General features: G+C 28.1%; 1 protein-coding gene and 1 pseudogene across 1 annotated transcript; both read right to left on the reverse strand.

Moving 5' to 3' along the window:
- Nucleotides 1-1,257: 1,257 nt before the first annotated feature.
- Nucleotides 1,258-2,462, reverse strand: LOC118072223 (uncharacterized; annotated as a pseudogene).
- Nucleotides 2,463-3,242: 780 nt separating this feature from the next.
- Nucleotides 3,243-9,114, reverse strand: LOC118072214 (venom carboxylesterase-6). Its single transcript, XM_035091904.1, has 8 exons — nucleotides 8,760-9,114; nucleotides 8,079-8,377; nucleotides 6,681-6,880; nucleotides 6,037-6,233; nucleotides 4,666-4,831; nucleotides 4,160-4,350; nucleotides 3,777-4,063; nucleotides 3,243-3,690 (listed from the first exon to the last, which is right to left on the reverse strand). Exons 1-8 carry the CDS (start codon nucleotides 8,955-8,957, stop codon nucleotides 3,483-3,485), a joined length of 1,746 nt encoding a protein of 581 aa, XP_034947795.1. The 5' UTR covers nucleotides 8,958-9,114; the 3' UTR covers nucleotides 3,243-3,482.
- Between the last annotated feature and the right edge of the window lie 7,050 nt (nucleotides 9,115-16,164).

Raw genomic sequence — 16,164 nt, forward strand, 5'->3', positions numbered from 1 at the left:
CATTTTAGCTTTTATTGATAAATATCTTTTGTACTTTACTCAACAAACAGAACAAAATTAATTTTAATCATGAAGGCTTTTGAACATTGAAATTCGGGTTCACATTTTTTGACTACATTTGGCATTTTTACATGGACAGCAAACAGTAATTTTAATGCTAATCATTAAAAAATAATATATGGTTTTTGACACTTAGAACTATTTTGAATAGTAAATATTAAAAAATATACTATCGAGTATGTTATATGCATAATACTGATCGGTTATAGTTCATTTGTTTCTCATGCTACCTTCCCCGCTACACCTGTTACGAAACTGACATCGCCATGATACGTGACTTACGTGAAAACATACATATTTCATCTTAGTGACATAATAAAATATACTTGAAAATGAATTTATAGTTTTTTAATCTAAATGAAGGACTATTTTTGTCGATTTTATTTATTTAAATGTCATTCTATAACAAAATGTAATAATTGGATAAGTTTTCTCTTACAACTTTGAAATAAAATAATGAAATTATTTTGATAAATATTTTGTTTAAAATTATCGAATATTCAGCATCAAAATGACAACTGATGTGGATAACTTTTCTACAGCAGAAATATTAGCAAACTATTGATTGAATCTGTAGCATTCACCATTTTAATATGAAGATAAGATAACAGAAGCACGATAAAGAAAGTTTAAATGTTGACCAACAATAATTTCTGCATATTTATCCTCTTGTTGAATTTACTTACCTTGTTTTTATTATTATTTTATTCTCTAGAGATCGGCTGATATGTATTTTGTTGTCATGTTCAACTAGACCGACACTCGACATTCAATTCTGAGAAATACCTTCAGTCGAATACACCGGCGTTCGTGTCGAACGACTACGTTCACGCATGCGTAATAGCGACCAACAGGACTTGAAGAGCACATTTCATTTGACGTTAGAATTAATTTTAACAACGAGGTATCTTTTATTTAGTTTTTAAAAGTTTAATAGCATTAAAATAATCTATTATTGAAGATATTTATTGTAAATTATTGAGTTAAAGAGAAAATTGATAGAAAATACTTTTCTTCGTTTCATTTACAAGAGATTTATCGTTGTCCATTCTCATGTGTTTTCTAGAATCACTTGTTTGACTGAATTTTATTGAACAGCATTATTATATAAATTATTTATTCAGTAGCATCAATAAAATAAAATGTATGCGTAGTGTAAAAAACATACTCATACAATCAATGATTATAATTATCATCAAGTGCAAAAAGTTTTTGTGATATTGGTCGAAATTATTAGTTAAATAACCATTAACTTTAGTAAGTATGTAACGTGTTGAAATGTGCCATAAGTTAGAATTATTTCAAATGGATGCATATTAATTAAAAGAAATTAATATGTCCACATACTAATTTACTGTACATGGATAGTACTTTTTAAGACATCCTTACATTGTATCATGATTTTTTTTTTACCAAAAATATGTTAGCTCATAGAAAAATAATTTTGCATATCATCATAGAGTAATATTCCAATAAAATTGTAATATTGTCATACATTTTCTGTTCATTGCTTTACTCTTTCAAGTATTAATTTAATTTTTGTTGCTCAGGTACAAAGAGAATACGTTTCAATTCTACAAAGGAAATCAATTGCTTGAGACAATGGAAGAGGTGTATCAACTAGCTTACTGTAAGTCATCCTTATAAATTATTTATTCTTTTATAGATAACTTTCTATGTTGATAGCTTTGTCTGCGTTTTTCCTCTTTCTCGTATATTTCTTTTTCTTTAACTTGGCGTAAATTCATCAAATAATCTAAAGAAGGTGTTTCCATTCCCATGAAAGCTACTGAGTAATTTTTGATGCCTAGATTATGAAAAATAATCTCATTATTCACAATCCACTGGCTGTAAAATATTTCTGAAATTTTTTTTAATCCTAGCTTCTCAGCTAAACTTTGATGATAACTGGACGAAAACATTCCAGCGATGACAGGAATTTCTGAGGCAATTACTATTTGAATGCAAGCTTCTCTTAAAGCAGATTTTAAATATCGATTCTGATAAGTTGAATAAACACATAAAATATAAATACGAAAAATCATGAAAAACATCAGCTTGTTTAATTAAATTATTCTTCAAGCTCATTATTTTTTCGAAAGACTCTCCTTGCATAATCTTTAAAAACATAAAAATTTTTTTTTAATTTAATTAACAACTAAATTATTTACTGATTGAAAGCGAATATTAATTAATTATGTAAATATATAAACTTGAATTCGAGAATATGTCGTACTCTTATCCACAGTACTGTTAGTTCTTGCAATCACAGTACCCACTACTCGTCCTGATCTAGAACGAATAGCAACTAGACTTGTTGTATCGTTCATCCATACACGAATTAGGTCAAGATAATTTTGAACTGATACATCATCTCTGTGAAAATTGATAGCTTTACACATAGGATCTTCTGTAAAGTAATGGTACTATATATATTTTTATAATATTTATTTTCAATATACATTGGACAATAATGGTAAAAATTTTAACAGATAGATTATTAAAAAATATTGATTGATTGGCTTATTTATTCTATTTAATATTGATAATTCATTGTATAAGATATTTCAATCCAGTTGACATTCTAAGAGCAGAAGTGTCAAACTATGTTATGAAAATGTATACCTTTCAAAAACTACATAAAACATTGTATGAAATTGGTGTAATGCTAACACTAGAAATCTTATTGAAATACATGATCTAGTAATAATTGAACTACTGCCAATTCTATTTAAACTTAAGTTTCTATAGCTCTGATTATTTTATTATTACCTTTATCAAACACAATACATCATCGTAATGTTGACTCTGTAAGTCAAATATCTGACAGCCTTTCGGTGCAGACCAATAAAGAGGTTATACTGCTTTGTTCTGCATTTTGATAAATATTTTATCTGGTTTCATGTTCGAGTTACTACTGATGTCATTCATTTTGAACATACAATTATTTAAATTTTACTTTTAATTTTATTTAAAATAATTATTTTTTATCTTTTCTTTTATTAGAGAGTGTTTCGCGTTTGTTAACAATTGAAAGTTCATATGTAAACGCAAATCTTCATGTGTTTTCAGCGGAAAAGGAAAATTCAATGCATAATCCTGCGGGGTTCGTTTCAAATTTTCTACTCTTTTGTATTTTGTCACATATATTTTATGACATTACGAGTTTCAATTAATTTTGCTTAGTGAAAGGATAATTTTATTCATGCACTCATTCGGTTTTAATCCATTACAACTTGGCTTGATAGCATGATCTGTATTATGTGTTTTCTTTATTCAATAATGGCAATATTATGGCTAATTAAATTTCTAATAATTTACAACATGCTTCAACTATCTCAGGAATATAATTGACAGCAGATAGTTAGAATAGAAAAGAAATTTGATTCAATTGATCTATAAATTAACTTAAACTAGTTGTTTTAGAGTTCATCCTTAAGTGAAGTTTTTTGTGCAATAATTACATCAGCTCGATGGGGTAATGTTGCCCAAAAGTCGAGCCTCTCTTTCAATAAATGTTTCGACATTCTTAGATCTTGTGAATTTGAAATATCAAGATATTCGTGATCTTCTGTTCTCACAGGTTTCCATTTTAATGGTATTGTTTTTGTAATAGCGGGTGTAGGATTTCTGAAAGGAATAAATAAAAAAGTACTATGAAAAGGAATAAATCTTTAAATATAAAAATTTTTGTTCAATTGCAATAATCGAGTTACCCAGTTTTTGCGAAATTAAACCATAAAGTAGTCATGATGTCAATCATCCGATGATCTTCTTTGCTCAGTGTAGTGTCTTTGAATAACTGTTCACCAACTGGGAAAAGATATTGAAGTTCATCTGCATGAGAAACTCCATAATCTCCTTGTGGTGCTCCGAATATCCTAGAGAATGATGCACTACTTTTGTAGGAGAAATAATAATAGTAGACTGGACTTGAAAGGGCATTAAGATGATCTCTGACTGCCATGTCTCCACCAACATTAAACCAAGCGTCTGAATACATCTGAATTAATTAAACACTTATTATCATATCACCAGCACGTGTTGATAATTTATTATTCTCTTCTTACAACTTATTACTATTTATATCTTTACTTACGTCAATGACTTCAAACTTGGTAGATTCATCTATTGGCTTATCACCCAAATAAAACTTGCGAATTTTTGTTGCTACATCTTTAAGTGATTTTTGTGGACAAGTGTCTTCATACATCAGAGTCATAGGAGCTAACTCCATGAAGTTGTCGTTCAATTTCTTGTCATACTGATATTCTTTGAGACCATAAAGACCTATTATAGTAATGAATGATGAAATTATGCACACTATTCATTTACATAATTGATTTTACAATGCTATCAGTTAATTATTTATTGACAATTTATCGTGAATACTTGAAAAGTTACTTTGAGTATTAACATTATTTTAATTGTAAAATAGACAATAATAAGTATCCAAACATGTTCTATAGATTTTTTATTAATCTGACATAGCAGGAAGGATTATTCTTGTTATTTTTAAAACTCTTTGGCTAATGATAATAAGACAAAAGTCTAGCAAAGATAATTTTAATTTCAAATAATATTTAAAAGAAAATAGATATTTACCTGCTACTTTGATAGCTCCTTCATGAGAATTGTATCCTGTTATCCAGGGAATATCAGCCATGTTTCCATTTTTCAAAGATTGAGCAGGCTCTTCGTTTAAAAATGCCCCAGGATGTTTTGGCTCAATGACTGGTCTAAATGGGATCATTGGATCATAGTCGAATATCTGAAACAAATAATCCACCATCATTCCCATTTTTTGCAAATTCCATGAAGATCAGTTTTATTTAATATAATTAATAAGTTACTTGATGATGTTTTGCTAATTATCGTTATATTTCATGCTACAAGTTATCATATTGATTATTTTGTAAATATGATCGATTAAATACTAATTTATTTATTTTTTTCAATGTTTTAATAAAAGAAAATTTTTTTATTATTGTTGAATAATTTTTATTAACTAATATATATCAATATCACCCAAATGTTACCAAGTAATTTATGATAAATTAATTGATGTTAAAACATATTAGTTCAGAGTAACTGTTGCATTCAATCTGATAATTATCGTTATTATTGTCGTTGCATAAAATATGAAAGCTACTGTTTGAATTCATGAAACAGAATTCAGTGAATGTGAAAAATTCAAACATTTAAATGAAAAAATAATGTCAATTTACTCAATAAATCACTTTTTCCTTAATTAAGTGGAGAAACATTTTCCTGTGAATTACAAGAATGAATAAAGTATATTCGTCAAGCATTTATTTTTTTGCTATTAATCTCTGTTGAAAGACATTCATGTTTATAAAACTACTAACGCGTAGCAGACCGGTTTTTTAATTGTCAAGTTTTTTCTACTATATGGGGACAAACCATAGATAATCTCTACCTGTCTGCATTAAATCAAGATTGCCTGTAAATTGTGTCTTACATCAGTAAAAACACAAATGATCTCGATAATTTTTATAAAAAAATCACTTACTACTTCAAATAAAGTTATTGCATTAGCACATCTATTTCTGATAATCATAGCCTGGTAGAAATATCTCATATCTATCAAGATACCTATCGTAGCTAAACGATTAAATCAGTAACAACATTGCTTTAAATTTGTGAAGTTTCGAGCAATTACCACTTCATTTTATGGATTCAATTAAAAATCTATATCAGCTAGCTAACATTTTATGAGAAAAAGATTTTATGCTATTAACTTATTTATGAAGAAATCAAGCAATAATTTTTAACGTTTACTTGTCAATTATAAACCTTCGACAGTGACAGAATGTTAGTAAGTATTTCACAAGGAAATACAAGATTAGAGGGAGTTAAAAGACAGTGATTAAAGTTTATAATCATATGCTTGACTAAGCAAAATGAATAAATAATAGATGTTAGAAGTAATCACGTTATATAAAGTATACTTACTTGGAATATTCTATCAGCTCCTATGATATCTACAGCATCTTTTTGACGAAGACATGCCAAAAGTTCTGATGAACTTTGAGTAGGACAGTTTAAATGTTCTGCAAGACGAATTGCTTTCTTTTTCGCATGACCTGGTCTTGTTAGTACCCATGGACAGAGAACAGTTCCACTTTGAGAGATTCCTCGATGAATTAAATCTGTAATTAATTACAAATGAATTAACCTTATAAGGCAAATGTCATCAATTTTGATAGTTAGGTCATGAGATAGGTGTTAGCGTTCTGATGAGTAACTTTTTATTACGAAAATCAAATAAACGATTGCTTTAATATATAATTTGATAAATTATTGCAATAATTAATTTTAATAACAAATAGTACTTTTTTTTATTACTTTGTTTTGCTTTGAAATTGCAAATATTTAATTTTATGTGCATTTTGTTTCATAAATAATTGCGCAGCAAATGAGTGGAAATTCTTTTAGAATAATCTTTTAATGTTCCATGTTAGAATCAATTTATTACCAAGTATAATTTCATCATCATAAAGAGATGTTCTCTTTGGAACTTTGAAATCTGTCTTTTAGGTTGAGAATTTTCATAAAATGATTTGAAAAAGTCCGATATATTCATGAGTTATACATACTTCTTGATAGTGGGCTGATAATATGATATTGGGTGCTAGCTCCACCAGCACTCTCTCCAAATAATGTAATTCTATTTGGATCCCCACCAAAAGCTGCTATGTTTTCGCTTACCCAATGAATCGCTTGAGATTGATCTTTCATTCCTTGATTACCTGGAGATACTAAGTCTTCAGTGCTAAGAAATCCTAATGGTCCAAGTCTGTAAAAAGAATTTTAACTATTTCTGATTTTTTTTTTTTAATTTCATTTTGTTACTAATGAATGACTTAGAGTTTATATGAGTTCTTTGCTCTATTATTAATTTTTAAGAATGAAGAAATATATTTTATGATTAATTATTCTAATTCACTCAATTTTTATTTTATTTCTCATGAAATTAATACATGAAAATGAAGGTTTTTAGATAAATATACTAATTAGAAATTTTAAACCTGTCATTATCATTCATATAAATTTTTATTGTACATCATAATTTAACAAAGCTTAAAATGCCAAAATAATGAGTACATTGACTTCGATTGGTTCGTTCACCTTAGTCAGAAATGTGTAAAATTATTTTTTCGCTTTCAGTTAATGAAATAGAACTTTGTTGAAACAGAGATCAATTATGTATAGATAAAATTTTATTGTTTTCTTTTAATTACTTATTGTCTTGCTTTCTAATTTTTTAATATGCTTATTACAATGCTTATTGAATGAACAGTAAAATAATATCATAACATAGATGGCCATATATCAAAGTCCTAGATTAGCTGTCTCTATTTTAAGGTCGTCAGGGCTATGCAGTCTTTTTATTTCATTGCAATAAAATACTTGACAACAAATATAATTAAATACAACAATTTAATTTCTGATTATTTCTTACATTATTATTAATTATTAAAATTCTTATATTTCAAAAATGTCATCGTATACATTCATGATAAATTTATGGTTTACATATCTGATGAATACTTCTAGAATCATGAAGGGATCACAAGTCCATTATGAATTCACTTAATCTTATTATTATCTAATAAAATGATTGATGATTTCCATAAAGATTTAGAGAAAATATATGATATGTATTTCATTTTATTTAGAGTATTATTGGCTTATAATATGACGTCTAATATAAAAATAAAAAATAACTAGTTTTATCATCAATACTGTAAATTATTACAGTTATTCCAAGATTTTGAATTAACTTTTTTGATCTTGTTGAGAAAGCAATACAAATTATGAAATAAAAATTATTAGTCTCATACCTTTATCAGAGACAAAAAAAATTCACAAAACAAATAATAAAGTTTGGAATGTTCTTTGTTATCAAATTAAATTTTGAAATAGTTGGGAAATAAATTGATTAATCAAGTCAATTAAATATAGCTGTTTTATAAAAAAAATAAAATATTTACCGATAGTTGATGGTAACAAGAATTACATCATGATCCAGGAAAAATTTTGGATTATAATACTCTGAATGTCCTGCTCCAGTGACCCATCCTCCACCATGGAACCAAATCATGACTGGATAATTAATTCCAGCTTCTTTCATCTCAGTGGTTGGTAATTGAGGAGTATAAACATTCAAGTAAAGACAATCCTCCTGACCTACAATATCTTCTTCATGGGTATAGATATTTCTCTGAGTACAAATTGGTGCATCTTGTTTTGCTGATCGAATTCCAGTCCAAGAACTTGCTGGTTTAGGTGGCTATAATGATTTTAATAAACGAATTATAAATATTTTTATTTCAATTTCATTATATTTTGATTATTTATGATTACAATATTATTGACATTAGTAAGAATCTTATCATAGATAGATATTTATTGATCTTAGTTATCAAAATAAATAATCATATTGACGTTTGGACAATAATATAGAAAGTCCAGAAAGCGTGATAATAAGAGTGAAATTTGTATAAGGAAATACGAGTGATTAGATTTTATAACATAAATCAATTTATTACGGTAAATGATAATTAACTTTCTGCTTTCTATCACTAAGATACATATTACTACTCAAAAGGTTTAAATGATTTATAAACCGTATCCAACAAATGAAATAGATTAAATGAATAAATATTTCTTACCTCGAATCTTAAATCACCAAGGGGTGGAAGTGCATAAGGAATGCCTCTGAATGAAAGGAATTCTCTTCCAAGACGTGTTTTCATAAGAGAACCCTCTAGAGTACCATTTTTAATTTTCACTATAATAGAGGCATTAACTAAATATTCACTTAGCCAGAAAGCTCCAAAAAAGAACGAACACAAAAATTGAACCCTCATTGCTGCTGTTGAATTTAACTGTTGATCTTAAGTTATTAATTCATCCACATATCTTCATTTCTTATTGAAAATGATGTGAAAGTTTATGGAGAGTGAGAGACGTTCACTTTAAGAAGGTAGAAACGCGACTGTTTCGTATGCTTGATGTCAGCGGGTATCTTCAAGGCGATAACATTAAGAACTGTGTTGATTTCGACGTAGGAGAGCGAAAGTGCTCAAGTGTTAAACTCTTTTAGATACTGTGACAGCATCTCAATGGATTTACCTACTTAGTTATGACAGAAGTGATATAATATACCTTGATATTTCATTCAAGTGTAAATGCTAAATTCGTTATTAAATTGATAATGATAAAAATCATTTTTAATATTTCCATCTTTTTTCTTCAGAGAAAGCAGTAAAAATAAGTTATATTAATGATGATAATTATTAATTATTAATCAGAGGTTTCTCATTTTTTAAACTTAGTAATTGAAATTAATACTAATGACTATCATTAATGACTATTTTAATCAAGAATGCCTCATAAATTTAAACATTATAAATAATAATCATTTTTTAAGAACAAAAATGTAAAATTATTCAGTCTATAGCATTTTATTATTATTTTAAAATTTATTTTATATAAAGAAACAAGTTTAACACTTCATTTTTCATGATGACTGTTTTTCTGTTATTTATCCTTGGAAATCAAATGAAGTTGACAGTAATTATGGTTCCAATTACATCCAACCTGATAACTTTTTTCTGATCACACCGTTCATTGATTTATGTATACTTTCTTCAAAAAAAAACAGCTTTATTTATAATTGACAATGAGGTTTTACGTAGATAACTTGTAGGTATTTGACTACCAATATGTTTCTTTATTTTATTCATGACCACAATCAATTATCATTTCTGGTTATGAATAATAGAGATTATATCATTGAAAAGAAGATATACTGGAAAGTAATTAATATTACAAACATCAAGGTTACATATTACTAATTTTAAAAAATTTTATTTATAATTTAAAACATTAATTTAAATTAACAAATAAATTAGATTGTTTGATACATTACTAGCCTTAGATTAAACTAATTTGTTCAAATGCTATATATTTATTTGAATATAAATTGTTTGCAACTGCAAAGTTCACTTGATTAAAATTTTCAACATGTTTTTAAATTCCAATCGAAATTATGTGGTAATAAATGAGACACAGTCCATAACAACAATTCTCATAGGTAAGCCTTAAGAAATGAGATTAGAAACTTTGTGCATTTTCTAATGGCCTAATGAAGTATGTGCATATCGAATAGGAACATGTTATGGATATTTTATTGTAATATAAGTTGTAAAAGATCAAACTGCTACTCAACATTTGTGTCTCTCAATCATGATAATTATCTGAATATTTATATTTGCTAAAATATATGTACTATTTATTTATTTATCTTACATGAATAATATTTTTGTACAAAAATAAAAATTATAACTTTCCATATAATATATACAGTGCCCTATAAAATGAAAGTTTATTGGTGCAATGAACTTTGAAAAAGTGACAGCATTAAGGAGACTAATTTTATCAAACATCATCTATCGAAGGAATGTTTTTAGTTTTTCTGGAGAATAGCTAATTATCAAATCACTGACTCACCTTAGACAGTCATGACTATTACGTCGTACGATATGTTTTGATCTCTTAAAAGACTGAAATTATTCAGAGCTCTTGAATATTGAATCTCTAACCTATGTTATGCAAATGTCAAAATCATTGAAAAACTAATAGTCGATCTAATTATTTAATTGCCACTCATTACAATTATTCCAAGATTCGAGAAAATGGATGTACATAATTTTCATTTGAAAAATAGCTCTGTTTATTGCGTCAAATTGGAAATCAGATTCTTCAGTGGTTTTAGTTCCAATTGAATCTTAAAAAAGTCTGAAATCCGCTAAAAAATTATAAAATATTTTCGAACTTTCTAGCAAATAATATTATTTTCATAATCGGGTAATAAAGGGTAATATGAGCTATTTTAATGAAAAAATTATTATTTTTATCGATGGTTTGTAACAAATTTGAACTTGCTATTGTTTAAGTTTTATGCGAACAGAGTCGCAGACATAGGCTAGTTGTTCGATAAACTTATTTCCCTTACGTGACTCACCGCTCGAGCTGAAGATGGTACGAAAATCTGCTTGCTATTACAGCGACAAAGAAATATATACTAATTTTTTCCATCTTTGACTCTAAACTTTGCTAAGGTACTTGTTAATTTTTGTATATTTTTGCAAAAAGCTTCTCGATAAATGATTCTCTTATATGTTTGTTTATAATTGCATGATAAAAGTTATGTATAACATAAATTTGTAACTAAAGAACTAAAAAAAAAGTATCGATACCGGATCAGGCTCCAGTAGGAATCTGAATATACATATCCTAACAAACTTTTGACTGACTCATTTAAATACTGTTAGGTCCTGTTCGTTTTGTAAGAACCTAAATAAGTATTAAATGAAGTTTAGTACCTTAATGAGTTGATGCTCAGTTGGAAAAAGAATTTATATCGTTATCAATAAGTTTATTAACTTCCCATGAGGAAGTTATTGTAATGATTCGATTTGGCGACATGTGGAGAGTTCATATAAATGGTTTTTAGAAAGATTTATGTATGTATGTATGTACGTAGTTCATACGGGCATTCGGATATTTTACGTTCACGGTTTCTTAAAAACCAATTGAGATATCGACTTCAGGCTAATTCTATTTTTCTAATTATTCGAATTTTTTTAATTCTATTCGATATAGAAACTAGAGAACAAGAACTTAAAGGAGTTTAAATATTGTCTGTCAATTATCTTTTTTATTTGCAAAAAACAAAATCAAAATTTAAAACTGGTAAAGGTTTTAAATTAATAAGTAGATTACGGTTAGTCCTACAATAATAAGTCATAGTAATTTTTTGTAGCAAATTAGTTTGCGAATATTCTATCTTAATATATTTAAAATACCGTTGATTCTACGATGAATTGTTCAAGTAGTCTTTTGTAGAAAATTTTCTATTCTATCATGTATCACTTAAAATTTTTGTTATAAACTCAACCGTTCTCACTCTGTTCTCAAAAAATTGATCTAAAAAAATATTTTTTCAAAATATCTCAAAAATGGTAAATCCTACGTTTAAATCTATACGCCCTTTGTTGTAGAAAATTTTTTTCTATACAATTTGCATTCCTACAGTTGTTGTAAAAGTTATTCGGTTTCAAGATATCCACAAATAAGCGTCACGGAATACAGACAATGCTAAAATACCATGGGTATGATCGATCCAATAATCGATTACAATTATTTCGCAATTTTTTTCCATTTATCGATTAGAATCGACTTATGAGAAGTTCTACGTGTGGACTTCGTTCGCGTAATAATAATATAATGTGCATAATTACATTACATAGTAATAGATTGATAAAAATAAGTATAAAAAGTAAAATGCTGTAGTTTGAATGAACCAATTCCAAATAAATATTGCTTTATGATAATATTAAGCAAAAGTAGTAAATTCGTAGGTATTAATAATGAAAGAAAAAAATTTTAATTTTATCGTGAAATTTAATTTTTGCTCGTTTACAATGATTTAATTGTTATAAAAAAAAGTCCGTGTTCATTCATGTTACATAGTGTGTATTTTCACACTTGCAGTCCTCTGATAAATGAGACGGATATGGATAGATATATTCTGTGCTCTGTCTTGCTCGGAACAGGTGATTCGGAAATTTGTAAATTTCTTGGTGCCCTAAGGCTCCTTTTTTTATAGTCATCCCTGAAAGTTATCATTTTTCGAACGATTTCCCTGTTACCTACTGAATTTCAGTTGACATCGAGCTTCGGCCTTCTACTGCACAACGCGAGGGCGTAAAATCAACTTCGGGAAACTTGCTATTTTGAGTCTAGCCTTATCATTACCATTTGTCGATATGCTCATTGTAACGCACACTGTAGTTGTCTAAAAGTATTATAGATGTCATTACAGCTTTCTTAAGTAGGCTTTTAATATTTTCCATCAATTTTCTCAAGGATTTTCATTACTTTCGATGCCGGTTGCCCTTGTCATTGCTCAGCAAACGTAGGGTGCAACCCTCGGAAATAAGGGTAGCTTTGAGGGTCATTCAGTAGGGTGACCATCCCTTGCTTATACAAACCAAGGTGTTATACAGGATCAGCGCGCCATTTTGTAATTCACCAAATTTTAATACCTTGCGAATTTTTCCCGTGCTTTTCCACATAGAACGGAATTCAACCATTGATTTTATCTTATTCTTTATTTCGTCTGACATTACATATATTTTGGTAAAAATATCTGATAAAATGTTTTCGCTATTATATGAAATGGCTGTCTAACAGATTATTTAGGCAACTTTCCATTTTTTATTTTTAAAATAACTTTATTATCAAGACAAATAGAAGAATATTTGGAAAGTAAATAACAGATTTTTCTATCTATATCGTAGATATTTGAAATTTAATTCGGAGTAACTTTACTTCTCTATCTTATATGACTAGACTTGTTATCTAATATTACCCAAGCATATCATGACATCGAAAATTTGAGATCTTGATGATAAAATGACAAATTTGACAAGCTGTATATATACATAGCCATTTTATACATCTAAAAATATTTATTGATAATAACTCCGATTCTATGCATTACACTTTAATCATAAATTAACAATCATTTTATTAGTAATCATATAAAACCACTGATTTATGACATTATATTGTTGAAATGAAACAATTATATTGGTGAATATTTTTATAACAACATCAATATTTTAAACGATAATATAGGTACGCATGTGTGAGAAATATTCCTAAGATTTACAGTTATACAATAATTTTTTTTACGACTAATATTATTTTAAAACTACAAAATTCTAATGGCCATCATAATTTAACTTATGGCGCCTTCGATGTACTTACTGAGTTTTAATGCTATTTAAATTTTAAAAACTTTGCACTATTCTTCGCTAAAAAAGAATCTCTTTACTTTGATGCATTTCTTTATTGCCGTAGCAATAAAATTGGACAACTTAAACGTCAGTGATGGATTTGAAGTCTACTACTACTCATTTTGTAACAGATTTGCATGTTGTTAAAAACTTTAATCAAAGTTTAATTAAATAAAAACGACTTGACTGTTATAGTGGATTATATGTTTAAATCCAGTTATAGTAATCCAGTAAAATTGAGCATAAATATGAGGAGATAAAAACAGTAGGTTTGTTACATCTCACAGGATAATTGCTATTTTCTGATATTATTTAAACTCTATGTATTGATTTTTTTGAAAAATAAAAAATTTGATATAATATAAAACAATTTATCTAAAAAAATACATAATACGAAAATTATGAAAAGCCAAACAAACTGTTATAAATTTAAAAAATACAATATTATTCTGGTAACATAAAGTAAACACACCAAAATAAAATAAAAATATTTAATTCTGAATCATTGCAATAATGTTGAACATTGTTCACAAATTTTTGCAGTATGTTCTTTACACATAGGTAATCTACATTTTAAACATTTAAACATAGTTGTTCTATTCAATGATAATAGACAATACCCACAATGTGTATATTTTGACATTCTATTTTCAGGCAAAAAATACTTAGGATCTTGATATTCTGGAATCTCTTCAGATTTCAAATAACTTTCAATCTCAATTCGCAATGTCGTTTGTAATGTTCGATTTGTAAGTCTATGAATTAGCAATGGTTTTATCAGATCTAACACTAAACTCTACATAAACTGCCTCCTGCTCATAAGCTTATTAGATTCTAATAAATTATAAATTATAAAACTATTGACATTAGCTTGATCCACCATGCCATAAAATACACGAAGTGGCCATCGTCGAGTTTTCCGAGCAACAGAATAGTCACGATATTTGCTATCAAAGCTTTTAGTTCCACTTTTAGTAGCATTATAGAATAATACGATTTCTGGTTTGCCACTCTCTCGATCAATTTCCCCTTTTCTATGTAAGGATGATAATATGTAGTAATGCAATTTTTTTACCCTTTGGATTAATTGACACTAACGTTTTATTGTTATTGTATGCAAAACGAACTTTTTCGTGAGTTGATGATATTAACTTGAACGTCTCTGGTATTCTTTTTTTATCCTTATAGACTGTACCAACCACTGTTAATTGATTTTTCAGCAACTCATCACATATAGGTACTGACATGAACCACCCATTACATGTTATATTCCTACCGGTATTGTTAATCGGCTTAGTTAATTTTCGAATGTAATAAGATGACATAGACTCAGTTGCTTTATTCTTTGTTACAAGACCGCAGTGTGGAATAGCATTAAACAGATAATGTGTAACTGCATCATTTAAAGCCACAATTTTAATTCCATGTGTACCTGGTTTAGCTGGAATATTCATTCGAAACCTACATCGTCCTGTGAAGGAAAGTAATTAATCATCAATCGTACAAGTTAGACCTGGATTATAGTTAGCAGTGCAATTGGTGATAAACTTATCCCAAATATCACGAATGTGGGTAAAACGATCAGCTTTTTTTCTTTTCTTACGAGTATTTTTGTCATCAAATCTAATACATGAAAGTATAAACGTAAATCGTTGCTCATTCATAGTTGCTCGAAATACTCTCAGTCCAAAATGTGACCACAAGTAGGGAAGTTCATTGTTACTTACTTTCTGCAGACCAGAGAAATATAATAAACCCAATATTGCCTTTAATTCTATCATCTCAAGTGATTTATGATAACTTTTGGTAGCACGTCCAGCAGTTTTGATTTGATCAACCTCTCTTTGGATTTGTTCATTAGTATGTTGGAGAACAATATTCAAGATATCTTCATCTAAGAATGTACTCCATGCTTCCAGAGGTGTTGTAACTGTTGCTGCACGACCTTTTGGTGTTGGCAAATATTCAGATGTCTTGGTCAATTGTTTGTCATGAAGTTCTGGTGGATTTAAGGACCATTTAAAATTATTTTACCCATGCAGAATGCTGAGACGTTTCCGTTTTTTGCTTGGCTCTACCTGTTCTTCTTCAACAAATGATTCATTATCACTTACATTCTTTACATCCATTTCTACTGTCTCTTCATCAGAGTCATTTAATTGTTCTTCGATTTGATCTTCTGTTTCACTCTCACTCTCTACATCAT

The sequence above is a fragment of the Chelonus insularis genome, unplaced genomic scaffold (genome assembly GCF_013357705.1).
Source record: "Chelonus insularis isolate UGA/USDA-ARS -01 unplaced genomic scaffold, ASM1335770v1 contig_89_pilon, whole genome shotgun sequence".
In the NCBI taxonomy this organism is placed as follows: domain Eukaryota; kingdom Metazoa; phylum Arthropoda; class Insecta; order Hymenoptera; family Braconidae; genus Chelonus; species Chelonus insularis.

Coding starts and splice junctions, on each gene's coding strand:
- LOC118072214 (XM_035091904.1), bottom strand. CDS start 8,957: ATGAGGGTTCAATTTTTGTGTTCGTTCTTTTTTGGAGCTTTCTGGCTA. Junction 6,234..6,680: donor TATCAGCCCACTATCAAGAA/GTATGTATAACT, acceptor AATTAATTACAG/ATTTAATTCATCGAGGAATC. Junction 4,832..6,036: donor GAGCTGATAGAATATTCCAA/GTAAGTATACTT, acceptor TATTTGTTTCAG/ATATTCGACTATGATCCAAT.